General features: G+C 50.6%; 1 protein-coding gene across 1 annotated transcript in view; it reads left to right on the top strand.

Annotated features, from left to right (window-relative positions):
• The window catches only part of SLC25A21 (solute carrier family 25 member 21), a 140,083-nt gene that overhangs the window by 108,667 nt on the left and 5,535 nt on the right, over nt 1-25,881 (top strand). Inside the window, exons 3-9 of the mRNA XM_032948334.2 lie at nt 725-808; nt 4,911-4,977; nt 6,870-6,929; nt 8,222-8,329; nt 9,969-10,133; nt 18,241-18,422; nt 23,544-23,596. Coding sequence (XP_032804225.1) covers nt 725-808; nt 4,911-4,977; nt 6,870-6,929; nt 8,222-8,329; nt 9,969-10,133; nt 18,241-18,422; nt 23,544-23,596 — 719 coding nt within the window. The remainder of the gene's footprint in view (nt 1-724; nt 809-4,910; nt 4,978-6,869; nt 6,930-8,221; nt 8,330-9,968; nt 10,134-18,240; nt 18,423-23,543; nt 23,597-25,881) is intronic.

Consider the following 25,881-nt stretch of genomic DNA (forward strand, 5'->3'; position numbering starts at 1 on the left):
GTGCGGCTTTAATGGTTGGGGGCCCGCGGCCTGCCGAGGCGCCGGAGATCCCCATGAAAGGACCCTGCCAGCGGTCGCGTTAACGCCCGCTCGTAAAGGCCGCCAGCCGGGGGCCACTTTCATGTCGATGCCCTCTTGCGCCACCGACATAAAACCTTGTCGACGAAGCACCGAAGATGCAATAAACAATCTCCGCTCAGCTGACTTTCTCTTCCCCCCCCCCTCGTCGCCCCCCCCCCCCCCCGCGTGTTCGCAAGGGTGTAATGATCACCTCCCCCTACCCCACGCGATCTCACGTGAACGTCAGGGGAACGTTGGAGGGGGTTGTATGTTGTTGTTGTTGAAAGAATAAAAATTCGTGAAAACTACATCTCTGGGTTTGATCTTCCCACCCTAAATCGCGTCCGCCGCACAAACCGTGGCTACAGATACGGGGATACCTGATGATGCACACATGGAAGATTAAAAAAAACTCTCCAGTAATAGCGTGGCGACTGCGGTCATCCAGCCATAGACCGTGCAATCGTTTAACAACGCAATGGCCCCCGATCCACAAATACGGAGGAGACACGCATCTATATCAGCTGTACGCATTTAGAAGAATAAGAGGCACGTGTTTCATAACCCGAGTTGTTGTTGTTGTTCTCGTCGTTAAGTGTTGCGACTCAGGGTTACTTTTGTTGTTGTTGTTTTATTGATTGGTGGTTGCTGTTTGTTGTTGCAGATTTCAAATTCAGCGTGGCAAAAATGACCCGAACAGCTACAAAAGTCTGGCGGATTGTTTCCGGACAATGTATCGCAAAGAAGGGTATGTCTTGCCGTTGTGTTTATTATTGTTGTTGTAAGTCCAATAGGTCGCCTCCATATTACATTTCCCTTACCTGTAAGTACGTCCCATATCGCCTACACCGCCCTGGATAAATTAATATGTTGGCTGTCACGCAACGGTTGACACAAGCAAAGCAACATGTGCGTATTGAGACAGGTCAAGAGGACGGGGTCAGGTTTCTGCTTGTTCTGTCACTGCCGCCTCCCTCCCCACCCACCCCCACGTCCTCCCACTCCCCCCCACGGCACACACAATGCCAGCCAGTGCTGAGGCTGAACTTCTGTTGCCATGCTCACATCGTCAATCGGCACCGAGGCAATAGTTACCCCATTGCCCAGGTTGCATATGCGGTAAGCAGGCTGACGGATTGTAAACTTAAACTGCTTACCTTTGACATTTGTACTATTTCGCCCCGATGGAAAATGAATCTTAATATTCGGCGGTACAAATCCATCGTCATTCGCACGTTCCCGTCTCTCGCTCTCTGTCACCGTCTGTCTGTGAGTGTGTGAGTGTCTCTCTCTCTCTCGCCTTTTTAGTTATTTCCTCCTTCAGTAAAAAAAAATGCTTTTTTTAATAATGGGCATAAAGTGGTTATGTCTTGGCTCGAGTCCTAAAAATAAAGAGCCACTTGTGGAGTAATGACGAGGTGATTTTATGGCAGTCTACCTTGTTTGTGTGATTATGGTAATTGTTACAGACCTTGTGGCCGAGCATTTCCCCACAGCACCAAGCCCGACCGCAGTGGGGGTATTGCCAAGCCCTTGAGCACAGTAATCCATGCTAATCAGCTGCAAGTGTACTTAACGGCGCGCTGGATCGATAGCCCTTTAAGAAATAAATAAATAAGGTAAGGAAACGGCTTTGTGGCCGCATTAGCTCATGTGGACACGCGGCATGTGGGCCTCGGCTAAATTGTGTACACACAGTTAGCCCTAACCTTCTGAGTTATCGTTCACACTGTTTTGTACTTTCCAACTGTGAACGGTTTAATTCACAACAACAAAAAAATCCCGTGACCCCCCCCTCTCTCTCTCGTCGTCTCTGTGTGTGTGTGTGAATGTCCATCGTGGAGAATGAGGCAAGGCTGTGTGTGTGTCTCTCTGATCTATGTTCAAACGGTATGGTTCGCGCTTCGTGCGGTACCATACATGGAGGGTTTGTGAGCTGGGTCTGTATGTATGTGTGCACGTTGAACTTCTTTCGCACCGTGCGTAGGCCAACCCTGCTCATCGGGTGACAGTACAACGAACTAACCACACGAAGCAATTGCAAAGAAATTCGTTTTAAATGTGAATTCAAGTATTCGTATCTGGTGTGGGGTGCGCTTAGGTTGACTTGGCCTAAAATAAGAGTCGGATTATATTGAGTAGCATGAAAAAACAACGACAACAACGACACGCTGAATTAGAGACGTTAGCCGTGAATTAATGACGCTGGCCCCGTCACCACCACGTCGTGACCTTAATAGGCGCTCACAAACGTGGCCGTAGCTGTCAATGGCGTGTGTTGTTTGTGTGAGTATGCCCACCCCCCACCACCCCCGCTGATGTCTTGTTCCCATTAGGCCGCACTGCAGTGGCCACGACACATCTTGTGAACGGCGAGCATAATGTGACAAAGTCAACTTACTGCTGCCGTGCGCGGTGTCCCATGGTGGTTGCGCTATGAGTCACCAAATTCGAGCGGCGCGGCTTCGTTGCTTTGCGTAACCATGCATCGATGTATTTAGCGCCTGACATCTCTTCTTACGCTCGTGATCTGAACGGCGTCCGTCAGTGGGCCACCGTTCAGATTACGCCTCGCTACTGATGTTAGCCGTGGGTGAGAAGCGAACTCAGCTGGTTGGGTTCAGACCGCAGTGCGCTAACCACCGCGCCACGGCTCCTCCCATCGATGAATAAAGACGGTGTTGATGATTTCATGAGCGTTCTAAATGCATTTGAATGTATTTTTTTTATTTACTCGCACAAAGTAAGTTAACGTGAACCAAAAGACAAATAAAGGAGTGGCAGCCGAAGGAGGCACAGAAGGCGTCCGTTACCGGAGACGAAAGCGATGTTGTCAGCCTGTTTGCATGAACCACATTGATTTTCCATTGCATCGCAGTGCAATAAAACAAGATTTGCGACCGCTTGCGGAGGCCTTCATCCAGCGGTGGATTAACCATGATGATGACCGATTAAATACAAAAAATGCCGGACCTCCCCCCCCGTTGCTCGTCAACTCAAGCCCCGGCATATTCGGTGCCTACCACTGGCGCATTCGCGTTGCCCGCGATCTATTTACCAACACGCTGCACCGTCACGTGACGCCGCGTTGACTCGACAGTGGCGGGCGTGCGAGAGGTGATACGAAGGCCTGAGTTTAGGGGGGCCAGACCCGGAGTAATGTATTGACCCGTTCGTTTATTGCTATTAGCGTGCCCCTAATTGAGTTTGATCCTTGGAGGCACTAATTGGTAAGATATCATAAGACTCGCTCAAGCCAAGCGGGCTTGACCCTGGATAGTGATTGGAATGGTGTCCACCCTGCACAGCTTGTGGGGGATACTTTATTTTATATTTTATTTTTACCCCCACTGAGCTGTGTAGCTCTTTTTTCAAATGCGACCGGCCACAACTAATTATAATAGCTCAACGATGTGGCTTGTCGCGTGGAATTGTATAGCAGCCCAATACCCTGAACGCATGCTTCTAAATGTGAAGGGAAAAATCGGGGGACCCGAGAAAAATCTACACAACCGTGGGGAGAGAGACACGCAAACTCAAATTATACAGCAGGTGTCAGGGTCGGGATCGAACCCACGATCTCCTGCAGACCAGGCGAGGCAGATGACATCTCGCCACCGCAGCGCTGCATTATGGGCAGTGGAGACCAACGCAGAAACACCCAATGTTGCACTGTACTTCTATGCTCCTATGGCTATGTTCCCAACCTTCGCTAACCTGCACTGATAGGCATGGCTAAGAATGCTCAATTGACGCCCACGAGCCTCACAACGCGGGGCAGGCCCTCATCACGCAAGTGGATTCACCAAAAGGGGCCGTAATGTCTATGTGCAGCAGCAGCCATGGGCGAGAGGCAGGAGCGTAGCGAGCGTGGGGGCAGGGGGGTGCCTTGCCCCCCCCCCCATCGCCCTCCACCCGCGCCTGGTCGCCAAAGATTCGAGTTGGGGCTCCTCTTGACAACCACCGTGAGATTTGTTTTCAACAACAGCGTATTTCAAACGCGGTTTAAATTTGTATTATTATCATTATGAAAATGCTTTCATTTAGTAGTGGCTGCATCTTGCGAAGACGGAGCGGGGCGCTCCCACAGCGTTAAACGTTCGAGACCGTGAGCGTAACGACGATGTGTGATTGGGGGAAGAGGAGCCGCGATATCTCATAGCCTCTGTTGTGCGACTGTGCGACGAGACGAATGGAATATTGGAACCCCACCTGAGCGATTGGCGCACTCCCTGAGCAGCCGGGTTTTTCGTGACCCCGCCACTGCCGAGAGGGCTCCGCTTGATGCCGCGTGTGTCGGGTCGCCAGCGAGCGCAGGCGTCAGCCAGGTCGCAGTGAGCCGGGCGATCTGCCCACGACGGCGTGTTGGGGGGTGGAGTGGTGGCAGGAAACGGCAAATAGTTGAAAAAATATATATATATTTTTTGTATTTTATACCTACGTGACTTTAGCGAAAGAACCAAAGAGTATGGATTCTTGCAGTAAACGAACGCTTCAAATCAAGATTGTTTAAGATGTTCAACTTGCGTAGCGATGTGTATTCTCTCATATTTGCTTTAGAATCGTTGCACCGGGTGCGTTGGCTAGCCCCCCCCCCCCGTGTTGTTGATGTTCCGCACCGAGGTGGCATGAACGCGCAGCTCCCAAGCAGTAGCGAGACACGCCGAGGAGGCGGAGTCCTCGTTTGACACTTGAAGTCGTCGTTAACTGCTTTTCATATTTGTAAAAAAGAGAAAGGACTTGACCAGTATGTTGTCTTCTGCGTGGGTTTTTGTCTCACCACCCTCCCCCACCGCCGTCCCCTGTGTCTGACGGTATGTTTGCATTCTTGATGTTTTATTGCAAATCAGGCCACTGTCCTTCTACAAGGGGTTGCTGCCGCCCGTTTTAGCCGAGACACCAAAGCGAGCGGTCAAGGTACGAAAAACAAAAACACAATGCGTCTCGCGATATTTCACTCCACCGTGAACTAAAATATATCTGTATCGCATCATCCCTTTTTAAAATACATCTTTTAATTCAAAGCCGTTTGTTTTGATATGGGGTTTGGAATATGTGTGCGCGCGACTGTTTGGTTGTGCCCGCGATGCCGCGTGAAATGACTTCATTCAGTTCACTCTTCAACAGGGCCGACCCACTTTCTGCCATCACCACAAACACATTCACGTCGCAGCTTCAGCCATTCCACCCACGATTCAAACAGGTGTCATCCACCACGTGTCCGACGTTTCGCTCCACGCGTGGAGAGCTTCTTCACGAACTGAATCGGCTTCATTCACCTAATTCGGTTCCTGGAGAAGCTCGCAGCGCAAAACGTCGGACAACGTGTGGCAAAACATGATTTACGTGAAATCCTACACGGTAGCTTCATTCGTCGATACATTTCCCTCGCCTGTACACCCTCAGGGCTAAAACAAAACAGACGACGGCCAAATATTGACTTAAAGCTTTCGTGACTGCAGGAATTGATATCCTTGGTTCTTTCGGTAAAGTCACGTAGATAGGTTAAAATAAAATAACAAAAAAATAACCAAAAACTACGACGTTTCGATCGCAACACAAGCGTATAAACGACGGCCAGTTGTTCTTCTAATATGCAGTTGTGCAAGGGTGCCGCCACCTCTGACCACGTGATACGCCTGCCATCCAGGAGCCACATCCGGAGACATTTGTTTTAACACACACAAGCAGCAGGATTATGAGGATTATCCCTCACATACACCGTGATATTTGCACCAAAAAAGTAACACCCGGTGCACGTTGCAACATTCTGAAAAGACATTGTTTGTGGTGCTGCGTTTACAGTGGTACACAAGCACAAATTACAAAAATATATATTTTCAATAACACTTCGGTAAAAAAACCGTATAAATTAGGCGACATTCCGGCCTTCTTTACAAGAAGAAGGTTCATTGCCCGCAACGTCAGCCGTCATATTTAGACGTTGCCCATGTCATGGCAGTGAGTCTGTGACGAATGCGTTGAGTTTATTGATGCACGTTACAGAATTACGGATGCGCCTCTCTTTCTCTCACGGAAACGCCCTGGCGCGTTAACGCGACCACGGTGAACAACAGCGAGCACTCGACGCGGATCGAGACGCGTGTCACCACGTGCGGCAGTGGGGAGCGGTGGCGCAGTGGTTAGCGCACTGCGCTGTGAACCCGCCCACCCGAGTTCGATTCCCGCTCACGGCCAACACCAGTGACGGATATCTGACCCGGTCCTGGGCCTCCCCTCGGTCGACTCAGCCTCTAATTTTTTGTCTTTTTTTCATTTTTTATTCACTTTATTTAAAATTATTATTCTATCTACGTGACTTTACCGACAGAACCAAAGAATATGTGTACACATCGTCGCCGGGAAGACAAAGGCGGGCGGGCGGGCGTGCGTGGTGCTGGCAACCCACCCGCGCCGTGTGCCGTGCCGGCCTTCATAGGACCTCGCTAACAGCACTTGCCCCAAAAGTCTGTCAAGGCTATACGGGACATCTTTGTTGTTGTTGTTGTTGCTGCTGCTGCTGCGTGTTTGCACACTGACTACGACGACCGTGGATGTGCTGACGAAAACCACGAACAGTGGACACGTGGTTCGTCCATCCTCCAGCACTTGCCCTCGCAGTCTGTTAGCGGGCTACACGGGGGACCTTTGGTGGTGCCACAAGACAGCGGCGGCGAGAAGGGCACTCGGTTGCGCGTGATTGTGCGGCTAATTTATGCGCACCTTTCAGCCCTCGTTGACATTTCGATGAATTGCGCTTGCCCTCAATGCCCCCCCCCGCCGCCACCCCAACCCACTCCTCTTCTCAGTTCTTCACCTTTGAGCAATATAAGAAGCTGCTTAACCTCACTCCAGTCTCCGCGGGGATGGTAAGTGAAGACTCTTCACGTCGCGACTGTTTCTCTCTCTCTCTCTCCCGTTCTTTTTTCGCTGCTGCTGCTGCTGGTCGCAAAGAATGCCGAGAGGGGCCCCGCGCGCGTGAAGTAATTCGCCTGCTGGCGTGTTGCGTCAGCACTTCACGTGGCCGGTGGCATGCCCACCAATGTTACGCGGTGCTCCCTCATTGTTCGCGAACTTGCCGTCCGCGGTTATCCTGGCTGTCCGCGAATCGCATCTGGAACTACCTCTGCACGAGCACTGCATCGAGAGGGAACGTGATGAGATAAAGTGACGAGAGATAAAGTGATGGGAGATAAAAGTGATGGGATAAAGTATAGGTTTCCATCGGCGAATATCATTATCCGCGAAATATGCTATTCACGAGCATCTAGCAAATAACGAAGGGATACTGTACATATTGACTCCGGTGTAAGGCATTCATTTTCAAAGGGCAGTAAAGTCGAGCGTTCGTTTGATTATGTCAGAAATTCCACAGCGACTGTAAATATGGTTGGAGTGGTGGCGCAGTGGTTAGCGCACTGCGTTACGCACCCTGGCGCGGCTGACATGAGGGGCGAGCGATATTCCAACTGGTCCTGGGACCCCCTTCCTCCCTTCTCTTGGCTAGCGTGGTGACGCATGGTCAAACAACCTCCATCACTGACGCTCTTTTAGCTAGCCATCGAACAAAGATGGTCACTGCGTCGCGCCCTTTCAGATGCGCTTCTGTGGCCGCCTGGAACGCTCTTTCTCCCGATATTAGGAAGCCACTGGAGCTCTGCACTTTTTAAATCCAGACTAAAAACTAATTACTCTATAAATGCTTTGTGTTTTTAGTTTGTTGTCCTTCCCCCGCATCCTCCGATAAGCACAGATTGCTACATATGATGCGAAATACACACTCATCGGGGAAGCCTTAAATCCAGCTGTTGGCTGGTCCTGGACCTCCCCTAGGTCGACTCAGCCTCGAATGAGTACCTAATGCGATGTGTAAACGTCGTCACTGGCGAGACAAAGGCTCCCCGAGGGAGTGGTGCTGGCCACCCGCCCCCTCGTGCACCAAAGTGCCGGCCTTCATAGGTGCCGCTCGCTAACGGCGCTTGCCCCAACATCCTGTTGAGGCTATACGGGGGGATCTTTGTCTTGGGAGGGGAGTTAAGAAACATGCCGCTGTGGGAGATCTTACCCGGTGACCTTTGGGTTTGCAACTCCTGCAAGGCGAGTGTGCTAACCGCGATGCGACGGTGCGTGCATGTGTGCGTGTGCGTGCACTCCTCTCAAGGTGTACACGCTCGCCGGGCTGGGCTCGGGTCTCACCGAGGCCATCGTGATCAACCCTTTCGAGGTGGTCAAGGTGAACCTGCAGGCTCAGAGAACGACGTTCACAGAGGTGAGGCAATGGGGACCACCAAAGGTTGTGCAAGTTGCCTTCACCTCTCTCTCTGTGTGTGTGTGTGTGTGAGCGGTTAGCGCTACGCTGCGCTATGAGCCCGGCGATCCGGGTTCGATTCCCGCTCACGGCCAACACCGGTGACGATTATCTGAACCGGTTCTGGGCCTCCCCTAGGTCGACTCAGCCTCAAATGAGTACCTGGTGCAGTGTGTAAATATCACCACTGGGGAGACAAAGGGGGTCGGGCGTCGTGCTGGCCACCCACCCCCTCGTGTACTGTTGCGGCCTTCATAGGTGCTCGCTAACAGCACTTTCCCCAACAGTCTGTTAAGGCTATACGGGGGATCTTTGTTCTTTGTCTCATCACACTGGCCCAGAAAGCTGCCTGCCCCTAGCACTGTTGGCTACGTGTGGTGCCAAAGAAGTTCAACATAAACGCATGCATACGTGATTTAAAATATATTTTTTTATCGTATGCAATTTTTTGTTATACTGTACAGTGATTGCCGATAGACCACATTTCCCAGGATGCATCGGATATGTTCAAATCTCGAAAGCTAAGCAGGGGTTAAGGCTGGATGGTGCTTGGATGGCCGACCATCGTGCCTAAAAAAGGTGTCAGCAGAGGGCCCTGCAAAAAATTAATTACAGTCGTTGTACTGTACTGTGCTCCCCAACAGCTATGCTCCCCCATCTTAACCAGCAATGCACCGACCAGCATGATAAAGTGTGCTCAAAATGAACCCCGCCCCCATGACCCCCACGTGGTGTGGAGAGGCCCTCATCCAGCAGCGGATCGGCGAAAATGTCTGCACGTACAGTCTAATAATAATCCAGCAACACATTCAGAGAATGCATTGCCATTTGGTGCACAAGCACAGATCAATATATTGCTACGTTTATCAACTCTGCCTTGTAACAAAAAAAATATATCATGGGCTGACGTTTTGGGCAATGGGCCTTCTTCAGAGCAGAGAGAGAGGAGGGCAGAGAGGTTAACCGACTTGTCGTTGGAGATTTCAAGTTACACTTTGGGGCCCTGACAGGGACAGTGTAAGAAAGGTAACAATTGAAAAGTTTTGAATTGACACGTTCTTGAAGTGCCAACCCTTTAGACTTCTTAAGGGCGTGTTCGCTACTTAATGGTTCAAGTGTCCGTATATCAATTCTGCCACCAGGCAACGTTAGCATTTCGCCACCGTGGCGAGATGTTAACTACCTCGCCTGGTATACAGGAGGTCACGGGTTCGATCCCGACTCTGATGCACGTATATATATGATTCCCTGTGATCGTGTGGATTTTTTTGTGGGCCCTCCAGTTCTTCCCTTCACATTTCGAAATGCGCGTTCAGAGTATTTGGCTGCCATACATTTCGACGTGACAAGCCACTTGAATGAGCCAGCATTTGTGGCCAGGTCGCTTCTGAAAAAGAGCTACACAGCTCAGTGGGCCTTACCTGGTAAAAAAAAAAAACAGTTCCGTTTCCGTTCAGAAATGTTACCGAAGAAGTAACGATGAATCATTTGAACGCGAATGACTCAAATCGTCTGAAAATTGTTCATCGAGTTATAATTTCAGTGGAGTTCTCCCCCCTACCCCCTACCCCCCCCCTCCCCCCCGCGTTTGCGAGCACAGCAACCATCGACGTGGGCGACCGCGAGAGAAATCGTTCGGCGCGACGGGTTTGGGATGCGGGGCCTCAACAAGGGCCTGACAGCGACCCTAGGCCGACACGGAGTCTTCAACATGGTCTACTTTGGCTTCTACCACAACGTAAAGGACATCGTCCCCTGCAGCCAGGTGCGTGCGCGTGCGTATGAATTTCTTTTGCACCCGTGCGTAGCCAACCGTGGTGAAGGGCGGTGCAGGGGGAAGGGCAACAAACTAAACGCTAACAAAGTAGTTCTAAAGAAGTTCGTTTTCAATCTAGAAGGTGATTTAAAAGTGCATAGCGTCCAGTGGCTTCCTAATATCGGAAGGAAGAGCGTTCCAGATGGACGCGAAAGTGCATCTGAAAGCATCGCTCCTGCTAACAGGTGACGGCGTCCATTCTTCGATCCGTCTGTTTCAATGGTTTCCTTTACTAGGTGGTCAGGTTTTGATTTAAAGCTTTCGTGACTGCAGGGATTCATATTCTTGGTTCGTTCGGTAAAGTCACGTAGAAGGGAAACAATAAAATAATAAAAATATAAAACAATAAAATTCTCACGACGTTTCGACTGCAACACAAGCAATCGTCATCAGGTGTGAAACCACAGCAGTAACATTTGAAGAAAAAAAACGCCACTTTTTTCAAATTTTCTTGCAGTCAAAACGTCGTGATAATTTAATTGTTTTATATTTTTATTATTTTGTTGTTTCCCTTCTACGTGGTGACTTTACCGAAAGAACCAAGAATAGGTGGTTAGAGACAGAAACGTGATTTTAGACTGGAGAAATCAGATGAGCGGTGGTTCAGAGGTCACAACACTGAGCTGGCCCTGCAGAGGTCAGTGGTTCAAATCCAGGCAGCTGTGTTCTGATAATTATTAAACTGTGGTCCTCAAGTATCGTGAGTAAGATGGTCCTTAGCCCGGTTACCAATAACTGCACGCAAAATCTTGTAACATTACATATTTGTATCTTAAACGAATTTGGCTAAGTTCCACCTCTGAGGAATTTACATGTTAGTTTGATTGCGTTGCCACTTGAAGGGAACTGAGACGTAGCTCTGGTATATCCGCTTTCGTGAGCCGTTGACCAACATAAGGAGTTGCAATGCTGTGCAATATGCGAATAGATCTTCAATCTAGTTATGTGGCGCCTATTGCACAATTCACAGAAATTGGGAAAATTACCACAATAAAAAAAGCATCTTAATGTAATCGATGTGTTCATCTTTACACTCACGACACATTAATGCGTGGCCAGGTAAAAATATATGCAGTATATATTTCCCTCCAGTGCCCGATTAGTGCGGCTAACATGCTCGATGCAGTGACGGATGAACGGCATTATTTTTTCGGGTCGGAGTGGCAGTAGGTCTCAATGCGGCCATGGCGCGCCTGATGAATTGAAGTCGCGGGCTGCGTCCGCGCCTCCCCCCCCCCCCCCGTGGGCCTTGGTCCTCTGAACTTTCGTGGTGCCCGCGCGGCACCGTGGTCGAGTCGCTGGGGCTCCCACTTCCACCCGTGTTTTGACAGCGGAGCGTGCAGAGAACAATCCGCGAAATCACCACACACGGTCGTGCATTTGGTAAACACTTGCGCCCGTGCGCGTGCGTGCGTGTGTGTATGTGTGGCGACCCGAGTTCAATTCCAGCTCCCGGACAAGTGACGATAATCTCAACCGATCCTGAGCCTCCCTTAGGTCGACTCAACCTCAAATGAGTACCTGGTGAGATGGTGTAAACGTCTCCGCTGGGGAGAACACAGACAGCCGGCCGGGCGTGGTGCAGGCCACCCACCCCCTCGCGTGCTGTGCGACCTTCGTGGGTGTAACTCGCTAACAGCACTTGCCCCAACAGTCTGTTTAAGCTATACGGGGGATCTTTGTGTGCCAGCGGCCGATTCTGTGAGCCATTCACAGAAAACAAACTGAACTCTTTTATGTAGTTTAACACGTAGGTTTTTGCGATCAGTATCATCCAAAATAGAGGGGGTGTTTTGGGTTAGATCGCGTAAATATATAAATGTGTCGTTAAAACCCGCCACCACCCGACACAGCCAACTAGTAAGGGTTGTCACGTAAACAGAACGTGCCAAATCGTCACTAGTACATCACACCGGCCCGTTGCTGTGCTGTACTAAACTATTTTATATTTTACCAGCTCAGTACCCACGGAGCTATGTAGTTATTTTTCAGAAGCGACCTGGCCACAAATGATAGCTCAACGAAGTGGCTCACTGTGTGGAAATGCAGAGCAGCCAAACACCCTAAGCGCATGTTTCTAAACGTGCAGGGAAAACCCGGAGGACCCGGAGAAAAATCCACGCCACCATGGAGAGAGAGAGACAGACACCAAACTCCAAATATACAGCAGCACGCGTCGGGGTCGAACCCACGACCTCCTGTATACCAGGCGAGGTAGTTAACATCTCCCAGCCACCTCCCCCCGAAGCCGCCCCACCAAAAGAGGCGGGGCGGCTGCGGGGGTGGGGGGTAGTGAGTGGGGGGCGGTGGAGAGATTTGTCCGGCGAAACAAACGCAGCACCTGAATTGCATTTGCTTTGTACAGTGGCGAGAGCCACGTGTTGACTGTACGGTGTACTGAGCACGCGGCCTCCGAAGTGGTACTTCTGGTTTTGCAAACCCCGCACGGAAAACCGAGGCAGCTCCCACCGAGTCTTGAGATGTGTGGTCGTATGCTTTCGCCCCCCCCCCCCTCCATCATCAACCATCACCAATCCCCCATCACGGATCCCACCATCACCAAGGATCACGGATCCCACCATCACAGATCCCCCATCACCAACCATCACAGATCCCCCATCACCAACCATCACAGATCCCCCATCACCAACTATCACAGATCCCACCATCACCAAGGATCACAGATCCCCCATCACCAACCATCACAGATCCCCCATCACCAACCATCACAGATCCCCCATCACCAACCATCACAGATCCCCCATCACCAACCATCACAGATCCCCCATCACCAACCATCACAGATCCCACCATCACCAAGGATCACAGATCCCCCATCACCAACCATCACAGATCCCCCATCACCAACCATTACAGATCCTCCATCACCAACCATCACAGATCCCCCATCACCAATCATCACATATCCCCCATCACCAACCATCACAGATCCCCCATCACCAACCATCACAGATCCCCCATCACCAGCCATCACAGATCCCCCATCACCAACCATCACAGATCCCCCATCACCAACCATCACAGATCGCACCATCACCAAGGATCACAGATCCCCCATCACCAACCATCACAGATCCCCCATCACCAACCATTACAGATCCTCCATCACCAACCATCACAGATCCCCCATCACCAATCATCACATATCCCCCATCACCAACCATCACAGATCCCCCATCATCAACCATCACAGATCCCCCATCACCAACCATCACAGATCCCCCATCACAAACCATCACAGATCCCCCATCACAGATCCCCCATCACCAACCATCACAGATCCCCCATCACCAACCATCACAGATCCCCCATCACCAACCATCACAGATCCCCCATCACCAACCATCACAGATCCCCCATCACCAACCATCACAGATCCCCCATCACCAACCATCACAGATCCCCCATCACCAAACATCACAGATCCTCCATCACCAACCATCACAGATCCCCCATCACAGACCCCCCATCACCAACCATCACAGATCCCCCATCACCAACCATCACAGATCCCCCATCACCAACCATCAGAGATCCCCCATCACAGATCCCCCATCACAGATCCCCCATCGCCAACCATCACAGATCCCCCATCGCCAACCATCATAGATCCCCCATCACCAACCATCACAGATCCCCCATCACCAACCATCACAGATCCCCCATCACCAACCATCACAGATCCCCCATCACCAACCATCACAGATCCCCCATCACAGATCCCCCATCACCAACCATCACAGATCCCCCATCACCAACCATCACAGATCCCCCATCACAGATCCCCCATCACCAACCATCACAGATCCCCCATCACCAACTATCACAGATCCCCCATCACAGATCCCCCATCACCAACCATCACAGATCTCGGGAGCTGCTCGGTATTGGCTCTGGCACCACGTGACGGACCTTGCGCTCCCAAGCTCGATTCCCGCTCACGACGGCGAATTTCATGAACCGGTTCTGGGCCCTCCACTGGGTTGACTCAGATGAGGACCTCCTGGTGTGGGGGTGTGAAACGTCAGCGCCGGAGAGACAAACGCGGCCGGGCGTGTTCTGTGCTGTTGTTGACCCACTCCGCCGCCTCGTGCGACGTGCCGCACTTGCCCCAAACGTCTCTAAAGGCTGCACGGGGGATCTTTGTCTTTTGCGCGCTGTAGGCTGATTGTCGCATGTAATGTATATCGCGGATGTACAGTGGCATACCATTGAAAGGGGTAGGCTGCAGACTTTTAAACCTTTTAATTGCAAACCAATTTTCAAATCTCACTCCGCTTTTAACATTTCTCAACGGTCGAGGTGCTCCTTGCTCCGTTACCTTTTTCAGCATCGTTTTTTTGGCGCGAACAGACAGACGAGGCGGTCTGTGACTTTTTTTCGGTCATCCCGAATCCAGTATGTTAGGCTCGACGGTTACTAGATGGCAGTATTGAACTGCAGGTGATGCTTGTCATCCAACAATGAAGCCGAAAAATGACTCTGTCCTTTGCTCCGTTAATAGTGCTGGCCTCTTTGGGCATCGGCCACAGCACTTGCTTACAGGCATGCTGGGGTTTAACGTCACACGCATTCGGCGGTCCATTATTAACACGTGGCGCCCGAGGATGTGAGCTCCCTAAAATTACACCTGCAATGTATCTTGCCATGCCATCCACTGCTGGACGAAGTCCGTCTTCCCCATGCCGTGTCACTCACCCGTGGGGTCAGTGGTGGTGGGGGGGGGGGGTCGTGAAGGGTTAGGGACCGGTTCAGATATGGCTCGCCACTGATGTTAGCCGGTGTTCGGGGAATCGAACCAGGGTGGCTGGGTTTGTAGTGCAGCGTGGGAACCGCCCTGTCGCTGCTTCACCCATCTGACTTCTCCCCATCCGTGAGTTACAAAATCAGCAGATAGGGCCACGTGGCATGCGTGCATACGGTGCTGTACTGCATATCTAAATCAGCTCAAGCTTCCAGTCAACCACGTGACTTATGTGTGGCCACCCCCAACTCCGAAGCCCCACCCCCCTCTCCCCGTCGCCGCCCCCTGAGAAAACAGACGCCGCTCCTCCTCCGTGCAGCCCCTCCCAATCATCATCTCTGAGCTCCCTTTGCCAGTCTGTTCCTCGTAATTCCCCATAACTTCTCTTCTGTCTTCCCCTTTCCCGATTCATTCTCCAAACGTCACATCCTCGACTCTACTCCCCACTGTCGTGGTGCACCATGGGTACAAAGTTGGTGGGACAAAACAATACATGGATCGCTTGGATATATGTATATAAATGTATAGCAGTCAAATAATCTTAACGCATGTTCCTAAAATAATCTTAATGCATGTTCGAGGGCAAAAACCAGAAGACCTGGAGAAAAATCCACGTGACCACGGTGAGACAGAACATGCAAACTCAAAATATACAGCAGCAGGCGTCAGGGTCGGCATCGAACCCACGACCTCCTGTGTACCAGGCGAGGTAGTTAACATCTCGCCAGCGTGGTGCATCTTCAGACGCTGTTACAGAAACAAGAGGGCATGTGTTTTTTTTTTCAGAAGCTGTCACTCATTGGCAGAGGGGAGGGGAGGGAAGGAAGTTCTTAACCCTGCAAGGTCGACAGCACAGACGACTGCGGCAAAGGAGTTACAGACCGTGGGGGCAGCAGAGGAGAATGAGTGGAAAATACATAACCGTAATTTATGTTTATTGTGCATGTATTGTGTATTTATTCGGCGTATTGCTATGGGGATAAGTCGAGCGGTTCTGGGACGTGATTAAGCGCTCGCGGAATCGCGCGCAATGTTTACGTTTCAAATGCAAGTGCCATGCAATACACCCCCCCCCCCCCCCCCCCGAAATAAAAAAAAAATACTTACGCGATGAACACCGATCACCGTGGTTCAAATAAAACAAACCGTGTCCACGTACAACAAACATCGCAGCATTCGCGAGAGGCGACGTCGGGGTTAGAGAGAGGCCTTTATCCAGCAGTGGATTGACCACGGCTGATGACGATTATGATGGTCATGTGCCCGTACTCAAAACAAGACCCGGTGCGGTGCTCGTCTCTCTCCATTGGTTGTCGCAGACGAGTGCTGGAAATTGCACATTTCTCTGGCGGGGACGAGGCTACCCAGGGAGGAACAAATCTTCCCGGAGCACAAAGTGTGGTTAGTCAATAAAATAAAAGGTGACAGCGCCAGAATTAATTTAACCGCTGGGTTCATGCAAATGTTACTTATTTAAAGTAACTCAGATGTTTGGCGCTACGCGTCATTATACAGTGCGCGCGTTCGCCTCGCCTTTATAGAGGTCCCTCTGTCAAACCGCGCAACATTCCTCTGCGTGGTTTCTAACTAACCGGGCAGAATTGGCAAATAATAAAAACCAGTTGGTAGGATATTTCTACAAAACATCAGCGAATGTGGTCTCCGCGCGTATGGCGGCCTTTGTTAAGCCCTTCACGGCAGTTCGGTTTCACTGGGTTAAGGAGGAGGTGGTTGGGGTGGGGGGAAGCTGAAACTTTGAAAACAAATACACTTGGTGGACCAGGCCATTTCATTCCATTCTGTAAAGGATATTAGCCTTTAATAAGTAAAATGGAGATTGCAACTGATGTTATCATTTCGATGTGTAATTCTAGACCAAAAAAAAAGGCTTTCCCCTTTTAAAGCGAGGCTATTACTGTCAAAGTTTCAGACCTTCCTGAGACTAAAGTGTCATTAACACAGCGGCTAGCAAAATCAATAACCTGTATCTGCTTAGGAGAGAGTTCTGCACTGTCCCCAAATTCAACTGGACCTATCGATTTGAATTCAAACGCGAGCCGTCAATAGTGGTGGCAGAGAGTGCCCGAAGTTCGGAGATAAACGTGCAGCCAAAGCCTCCCCGCTGACAATGAATCAAACTGAAAACGATGCGCGGGCCGCATTAAACCACTTGGTCGTGCGCTCTTCTCCTCCGCACATCCTGTGACCGGGACTTGTCTTCAGAAACGCACGTGCGTGGCGTAGGTTCCAGGGCGCCGCGCCCCGAACCCGGCGACCCGAGTTCGATTCCAGGCTCACGCTCCTGGGCCTCCCCCCCACCCCGAGGTCGTCGACTCGTCCTCACATGGGTGCCTGGTGCGATGCGTAAAATATCGCCACTGGGGAGACAAAGGCGTCCTGGCGTGGCGTGCCCGGCGAACCTTCGCATCGGTGCTGCTGCTCGCTAACACCAATTGCCCCAACAGTCTGTTCAGGCTACGCGGGGGGATTCTTTGTCTCTCTGCGAAAACAAATCGGCTCACAATTCCTCACCACTCCCCTTCAGATGAATACATTCAATTGGTAACCTTCCGATATTCGTGCCGATGCTGGTGGACGCTTTCCGTGACTTGAGTTTTCATCAAGAGTGCGGAATTGGAGCTCGCTGCGTTTTAAGCATCTACTGCAAGTTACACGCGATTATTCACCCACGCTGCGCAGTGCGGTTTGGTGAAAGGTTAGTAGTCTCCGAGGGGCAACATATACTCATTGAATGCCGAGTTAACTTTAGGGAGGCCCACGACCAGTTCAGATATCTCTCCCGAGTGAGGTTTTCCGCGTCTCGGACTCGAACTCTGTTTGCTGGATTCAATGCACAATACACTAACCGCTACACCAAAGACAAAGTTCCCTTGTACAGCCTTAACAGACTGTTGGGGAAAGTACCTATTAAGGCACAGGAGGGGGTGGGTGGCCAGCACCACGCCCGGCCGCCTTTGTCTCCCCCAGTGAAGATGTTTACACACCGCACCAGGTACTCATTTGAGGCTGAGTCGACCTAGGGGAGGCCCAGGACCGGTTCAGATAATCGTCACCGGTGTTGGTGGCCGTGAGCGGGAATCGAACTCGGGTTCCCCAGCACTGGTACGCACACGCGCACAGACGCACTCGTACACGATGTGACGGTGACATCACCACGGCGCCTGTGCCAGGCCAGGTGCACGATCGTACACACCACTCGTACACACACGCACACGATTGGAGCGGCGTGACATCACCACCATTCGTTCTCCACCCCCATCACCCCGCCAGGACTCGAGGCTTGAGTTCCTGCGGAAGGTCCTCATCGGCTTCCTGGCGGGGACTCTGGGCTCGGTCATCAACATCCCCTTCGACGTGGCCAAGAGCCGCATCCAGGGCCCCCAGCCGGTGCCCGGGGAAATCAAATACCGCACCTGCCTGGGCACCATCGCCACGGTGTACAGGGAGGAAGGGTAAGAGCGAGCGAGCGAGCACCCGCAGATTGACGGCTCTTTCGCGAATTCGTCATTGGAGGATTGTCCGGCTCGGTAAGCCAGAAAATTGAGGAGCCGTTGCGCCGCGGTGGGCTGTGAAATGTTAACTACCTCGCTTGGTTACGCAGGAGGTCGTGGATTCCATCCCGATCCTGACGCCTGCTTTATGTTTGGAGTTTGGGGTGTCTCTCCTCCCTTGGTCGCGTGAATTTGTCTCCGAGTCCTCCGGTTCTTCCCCCCTCCACATTTAGAATCAACGTCGCGCGTTTACAGTATTCGTGCTGCTCGACATACCCACGTGGTAAGCCACTGCGTTGAGGCAATATTTGTGGCCAGGTCGCTTCTGAAAACGAGCTATATAGCTGAGTACTGGGCCTTACCTGATAAAATAAAATATATATACTTTAGTTTATAGCTCAGTTCAGTGGCACGTCCAGTGAAGCTCTCGCTGCTGCACGCGGCTTTACTGGTCGTGTTCGTCACGTGGCACCCGATCTACCGGCGGCCCAGAACATATTCAGCAGGGGAAATGGAGTGAAGCCCTGGTAGGATATGTCCTATGTAGGGTCAACAGTTGGAGATTTTCGAAGGTAAATGGAAGCGGTGTGGGGGGGGGGGGGGGGGGGGCAGATGGCATAAAACTCGAAACCAGCGGTCGACAACCAAAATAACAAGCAGAGCACAATTTTTTCGAATGCCGTTAAACAAAAAAAAACTCTCAATATTTCTATAGCCGCAATGCACTGTGTGGTGAATACGAGACGGTGGTGGTTCCTTAATGAATATCGTGTCACGAAGCAGCAAGTTCCCTTAAAGAGCCGCACGTAAAGGCGCAAGCCCTGCAATGTTGTCACGCCACTGCTAGTGGAAGGGCCTCCACTCTTGGGCGTTCTCGAGGATCTCCAGTGAACGTCTTGGACTAGATGGCAGTAGCCACGCTTTACCCTACCGTACGCGAGCTCGCACCCTTGAATTGCAAGTCCCGTGTACAGGACTAACCATTACACCCGCAGTAGCTGCGTCTGCTATATAGAACAATTGTTTTATATATGAATATCCCGTCTCAGACCCCTGGGCCTAATAGTGCATAAATGATTCTAGCATAGCAATAAATAGAAAGTAATTTGATTTGTATGAATTTGAAAATTTATGTTTAGCTTGTAACTTTATATTATGCTGTAGTTTACTTGTTTTTTTGCTTCACAAGTATATGGGTCTTTGAACATGATGTTTTGCCTGGCGCGGATCAGATATTGTGATCTGATTTAGCCGGATTGTTTTACTTCACGTTTGTAAAAATAAAATTCAAAATTTAATTTTCCAATTTCATCAAATGTTATTGTACCCAGTTTTTATCCTCAGGGCCAGATTCAGGAGACAGAATGTCAAAGCTGTTATAACCATTCATTGCGCACAATGCATTACTCCAACGAACTAAGATGGCAGTTATTGCCTTTAAATGGTTAAATTTTTAATTCGCTCAATAGCGCGCAAAGTATCACGAAAAGGTGCACGCTAGGAGTTACACTGTGAGAGAGAAAGAGGAACACGTGGATAAGAGAACACACACCTCCAAGTAGCACCTCCGGTTATCACGGTTGGCTACGTATGGTGCGAAAGAAGGTCAACATACATATTCATGCCCGCTGTGATTCGGTCATGACGATCCTGACTTATAACCCCTTGCATCGCGTTTCTGCCCTGGACCAACCACGTAAGGCATACCCGCATTCGCCTCTGGGATCCTACTGGCTCAATATCTGTGAGAGAGAAAAAAATATATATATACTCCTGGACAATCGTGTTGAATAGAGCTTCATAGCTCATCGGATTCGTCCGGTGTACGTAAAGATTCTGACCGGTATCTGATCCCCAACTCGAACGGGTGGGAAAAATAAAATCACACGACGTAACCACGGATTTGGAGACACTTTCCACCGTTACCTTCGTCCGCGGATATGAAATAGCAGCAAGAGAGTTGCCTTGCAGGTCGGTAAACGGACATAACATCACGCACGCATGAAGCGTGATCTCATCGCCTTGGCAGAAGAGGCGTATCCATTTATCGCTGAGTTTTGCAAAAAAAACAAAAACATTGATCAATGTGATCGGTCTTTTCTCTCTGGCGAGACCCGAATAGTCACGGGACTTTATACCACAGTTTGACTCATATTGAACCTTGGTTACGAGGGTTATCGTGATCCCCGCGTTAGAGACGGACAGACACAGACAAAGAGAGACAGAGCTAATGCATTCACGCTGTCAACCTCTTTCGTAGTTGGAAAGCGACAGAACAACCCAAAACATAAACCGTCCAAAATGAGAACGAGGGAATGAAAAGAAATAAACTTGTAACCCAGGACTGTAATTATCCAATCCATTACGAGGTTATCATGCAGTCGGCGCTGCAGCTTACCCTTGCAGTAGCGTAACGTTGACAAACGTCGGCAGTGCCTGGCGGTGCGTGCGTTTTTTTTTTCTTTCCCTGAGACCCTCTCATGTGCCGGAGCATGCAACCAGGTGCCTTTTGGGGCCTTGAGAGAGGTTTTGACACGAACACTGTGCGTGTTGCAGCGACAGCGCTGCGAAAGGTTCCCCGTGGACATGCCGCGTAGCTCCCCGATGTGCACGCTCGGGTCGCGCACCGCAACGCGTGCACGCTTCGGCGCGACGTCCGACGTTTCGGTCCACGTGCTGGGAGCTCCTTCTTCTTCTTCGGGAACCGATGTCCTACTGAAGCATCTGTGGGAAAAAAAATGAGCTTCGTTGCTCATCAGATTTCTTCCAGTCTAAATAAACATTCTGATTGTTATTCTGGAGTTAAATCGATTGGAGCCAGTCACCAAACCGCACTGACCGGCGTGGTGAAGTATGGTCAAACAGCTCCCGCGATCCACTCGGGATGGGAGGCCTTCATGCAGCAGTGGATTGAGAATGGGCTGTACGTACACCATAGCCGCATTGAAGACGTCTGATATAATAATGAACGTTCGCCTTGCATTCTCACTTTTTAGTTTATCCGACCCACCCGTGGCCTCCAATTACCATGGACAATTGAGCGTTGACTACAGAGCAAGAGTTGCAAGGGCTCGGATTGAAAGTTAAAGGTGCGGTCCCTGCAATTGCCTGCTCAAGCCACTGCCGGCGTAAGGGCCTCCACGAGAGCGAGCACTGGGCAGTGCCTCTTGAACGCATTTTTTGGCCTACTTTTCCACGCGGAATAGGTGGGAGTATCCCAAACTTTACCCCACCCCACTCGACCTGCCGATCAACTCACGGTGGTCTACCCACTTACACTGCCGGGCGGAGAGAGACTGTAGCTCTCACTTGAACTGGCGGCCTGTGAAGTGTAAGGTCCGGTGTGCTAGCCACGACATCATCCCCGGTAAGGACCCCGATTAGCACGGTTGGCTACACACGGTATGGAAGTAGTTCAGCATACAGTGAGGGAAAAAAGTATTTGATCCCCTGCTGATTGTGTACGTTTGCCCACTGACAAAGAAATGATCAGTTTATAGTTTTAATTGTAGGTTTATTTGAACGGTGAGAGAGAATAACAACAAGAAAATCCTGAAAAACGCGTGTCAAAAATGTTATAAATTGATTTGCATTTTAATGAGGGAAATAAGTATTTGACCCCCTCTCAATCGGAAAGATTTCTGGCTCCCAGGTGTCTTTTATACAGGTAACGGGCTGAGATTAGGAGCACACTCTTAAAAGGAGTGCTCCTAATCTCAGCTTGTTACCTGTATAAAAGACACCTGTCCACAGAAGCAATCAATCAATAAGATTCCAAACTCTCCACCATGGCCAAGACCAAAGAGCTCTCCAAGGATGTCAGGGACTAGATTGTAGACCTACACAAGGCTGGAATGGGCTACAAGACCATTGCCAAGCAGCTTGGTGAGAAGGTGACAACAATTGGTGCGATTATTCGCAAATGGAAGAAACACAAAAGAACTGTCAATCTCCCTCGGCCTGGGGCTCCATGCAAGATCTCACCTCGTGGAGTTGCAATGATCATGAGAACGGTGAGGAATCAGCCCAGAACTACACGGGAGGATCTTGTCAATGATCTCAAGGCAGCTGGGACCATAGTCACCAAGAAAACAATTGGTAACACACTACGCCGTGAAGGACTGAAATCCTGCAGCGCCCACAAGGTCCCCCTGCTCAAGAAAGCACATATACATGCCCGTCTGAAGTTTGCCAATGAACATCTGAATGATTCAGAGGACAACTGGGTGAAAGTGTTGTGGTCAGATGAGACCAAAATGGAGCTCTTTGGCATCAACTCAACTCGCCGTGTTTGGAGGAGGAATGTTGCCTATGACCCCAAGAACACATTCCCACCGTTAAACATGGAGGTGGAAACATTATGCTTTGGGGGTGTTTTTCTGCGAAGGGGACAGGACAACTTCACCGCATCAAAGGGACGATGGACGGGGCCATGCACCGTCAAATCTTGGGTGAGAACCTCCTTCCCTCAGCCAGGGCATTGAAAATGGGTCGTGGATGGGTATTCCAGCATGACAATGACCCAAAACACACGGCCAAGTCAACAAAGGAGTGGCTCAAGAAGAAGCACATGGAGGTCCTGGAGTGGCCTAGCCAGTCTCCAGACCTTAATCCTATGTGGAGGGAGCTGAAGGTTCGAGTTGCCAAACGTCAGCCTCAAAACCTTAATGACTTGGAGAACATCTGCAAAGAGGAGTGAGACAAAATCCCTCCTGAGATGTGTGCAAAGCTGGTGGCCAACTACAAGAAACGTCTGACCTCTGTGATTGCCAACAAGGGTTTTGCCACTAAGTACTAAGTCATGCTTTGCAGAGGGGTCAAATACTTATTTCCCTCATTAAAATGCAAATCAATTTATAACATGTTTGACATGCGTTTTTCTGGATTTTTTTGTTGTTATTCGGTCTCTCACTGTTCAAATAAACCTACCATTAAAATGATAGACCAATCATTTCTTTGTCAGTGGGCAAACGTACAAAATCAGCAGGGCATCAAATACTTTTTCTCCCTCACTGTACACGCGTATATGTTCGTAATCCCTGCGCTGCACTCGCTTATCGTTGCTTCTTGCCCTCTGCGCAGGTACTTCGCGTTGTACAAGGGACTGCTGCCAAAGGTCATGCGACTCGGGCCAGGTAAGCGGGCTGCCCATCCTGCCCCAGCGTGGCTTTGCCGTTGCAGCAGCTCGCGGTTCACCCTCAATCGCTTCCGCTGCACAGGCCATGGCTGCGGACGCGGATACCCGATGCACAACAGGGACAATGAAAAACTCTCCAGTCCGCGTGCCCCTCTGGTCACCCAGAAGAGACGCGTCAACGTACAACGACGCAATTCCCCGACCCACAGACACGAAGGAGACACTCTCGGCGACGGTTAAACTCTCCGCTGCTCCTGACGCGCTTCTCCGGCTTGACCAGCTGCACGTGAGATTGTAGTTTGTTGCTGGATATAAGCAGCTTATACGAAAGAAGAAGAAGAAGACTGGGCAGTTGCGCTTTGAGCTTTCCACAGCGGTTTAGCTGTGAACGCAGCGGCCCGAGTTTCGACTCCCGACCGCGACTCACAACCAAAGGGACATCGGAACCCATTTTGGCCCTCCCACACCCACCCTGCTAACTCGCCCTGACCAGCGTGGTGAAGTATGGTGAGTGACAACAACAACAACAACAATACCCCGTGACCGACATGGCGTGGGTGAGGCCCTTCAATCGGTTGGTGGATTGATACTGGGTTGCGATTGATCTCTTGAATCGTACGGAGAGATAGGAATACAATTTAAAAATAAATAAAGAAAACAGCATTCGGAGACATGTCATCCGAAGTTGTAGCTCGCGTTGAGCGGTAGTCGCGGCTCACGCCGTGTGCCGTGCCAGAACGCGCCGGCAATTGTGTTTGTTCCTTTCTCCTGGATCGTTCGGTTACGGGGGAGGCCGCAACGTGCCGTGCCGTCACGCCGAACACATCGCCGACAACCCTTAAGGGGCCACACATTTAGTAGGCACGCAAAAATCTGTCAAAACTTGAACCTCTCCCTGTACTCACGCGGACTTTTTACACCCCCCACCCCCCACCTTCGTACGTACAGCCTGACGCACCCGCCCCCCCCCCCCTCATCCGAATCCTATAGAACGGCCCATATTTAATCCACGCAGAAACGATCAGGGATTAATAATATTAACGTGTTTAAGCAAACAGATAGTCCACCGCCGGACTATCTAACTCATTTCAAGGCCGATGTAGACAAATTATTATCGAGGCTTCACCACTCCCCCCCCCCCTTTCCTATGCGTGCATTGTCAATAGACCCCCTCCCCATTCGCAAGCGTACGCATTTGGGTTAACCCCTCCCCCCTCCATGCGTGTGCACTGAATGGATGGCCCCTAAATGAATCCGTCGTTAACGCAAAACAAACATCCGCCTCCTCCAGCCAAGGCGGCGCTCCGCTCTGTCGCCGGTGGCTTCCCAGCACAACCCAGAAGACGCGCACACGGCAACCACGCGGTTGTGTGTGTGTGTGTCTATTTATTTATTGTGTCATACTCGCATTCACAACTGTTTTTTTCCTCTCGAATGAGAAAGCGAATCTGAGCGGGCCTCCGTTACGACCGTGCATGCGTGTCCGTCAGGTGCTAGCCTCGGCGGGGGGGGAGGGGGGAGAGAACAGCCAAAACGTCAGCTGAAAAATAATCGGGCTCCCTTTTTCATCGTGGGTCTCTTGCACGGTGCTAAAATGCAATACATTTATATAATCACCACTCGGGCAAGCCAGAAAAATATGCGTGAAATGCGCGTCAGCAGAAACCACATTTGTCAACCCGCTGACAGCGTAGTCATAAGTTAAGGATTATAGCGGTGCCGACAATGTTTTTGCGCCGAGAAATATAAAAAAAAACGGAATTACTTGCCAAATCTAGGAAGGCGAATGGGTTCTCCGTTAAACCCACGTGCCACCTACACTGTGCTGCGTGTCGGTGGCAGATATAGAGACAGAGAGAGAGAGCGTTGGGTTTGAGCCCCGGGGAGAGCAAACTCAGAGTGCTGCTCCTCTCCTTTGCTTCCACGGCTATCGGCAGTGAGATGTTAACTCCATCGCCTGATATGCAGGAGGTCGTGGATTCGATTCTGACCCTGACGCCTGCTGTATATTTCGAGTTTGCGTGTCTTTCGAGTTGGCGTGTCTCTCTCTCACTCTTCCCATGGTATTGTGGATTGTTCTCCGGGTCCTTCGTAGTTTCCCTACACATTTAGAATCGACATTCGTTTCGAGTTTTTGGCTGCTATGCATTTCCACGTGATGAGCCTCTTTGTTGAGCTCTCATTTGTAGCCAGGGCGCTGCTGAACAAAACGCTGTTTAGCTCAGTGAGCCTTACCTGTTAAAATAAAAAAAAATAGTTTATACTTTATATTATTGGTTCTTT

Source organism: Petromyzon marinus, chromosome 6 (genome assembly GCF_048934315.1).
Source record: "Petromyzon marinus isolate PM22_M1 ecotype Great Lakes invasive population chromosome 6, UKy_Petmar_22M1.pri1.0, whole genome shotgun sequence".
NCBI lineage: Eukaryota > Metazoa > Chordata > Hyperoartia > Petromyzontiformes > Petromyzontidae > Petromyzon > Petromyzon marinus.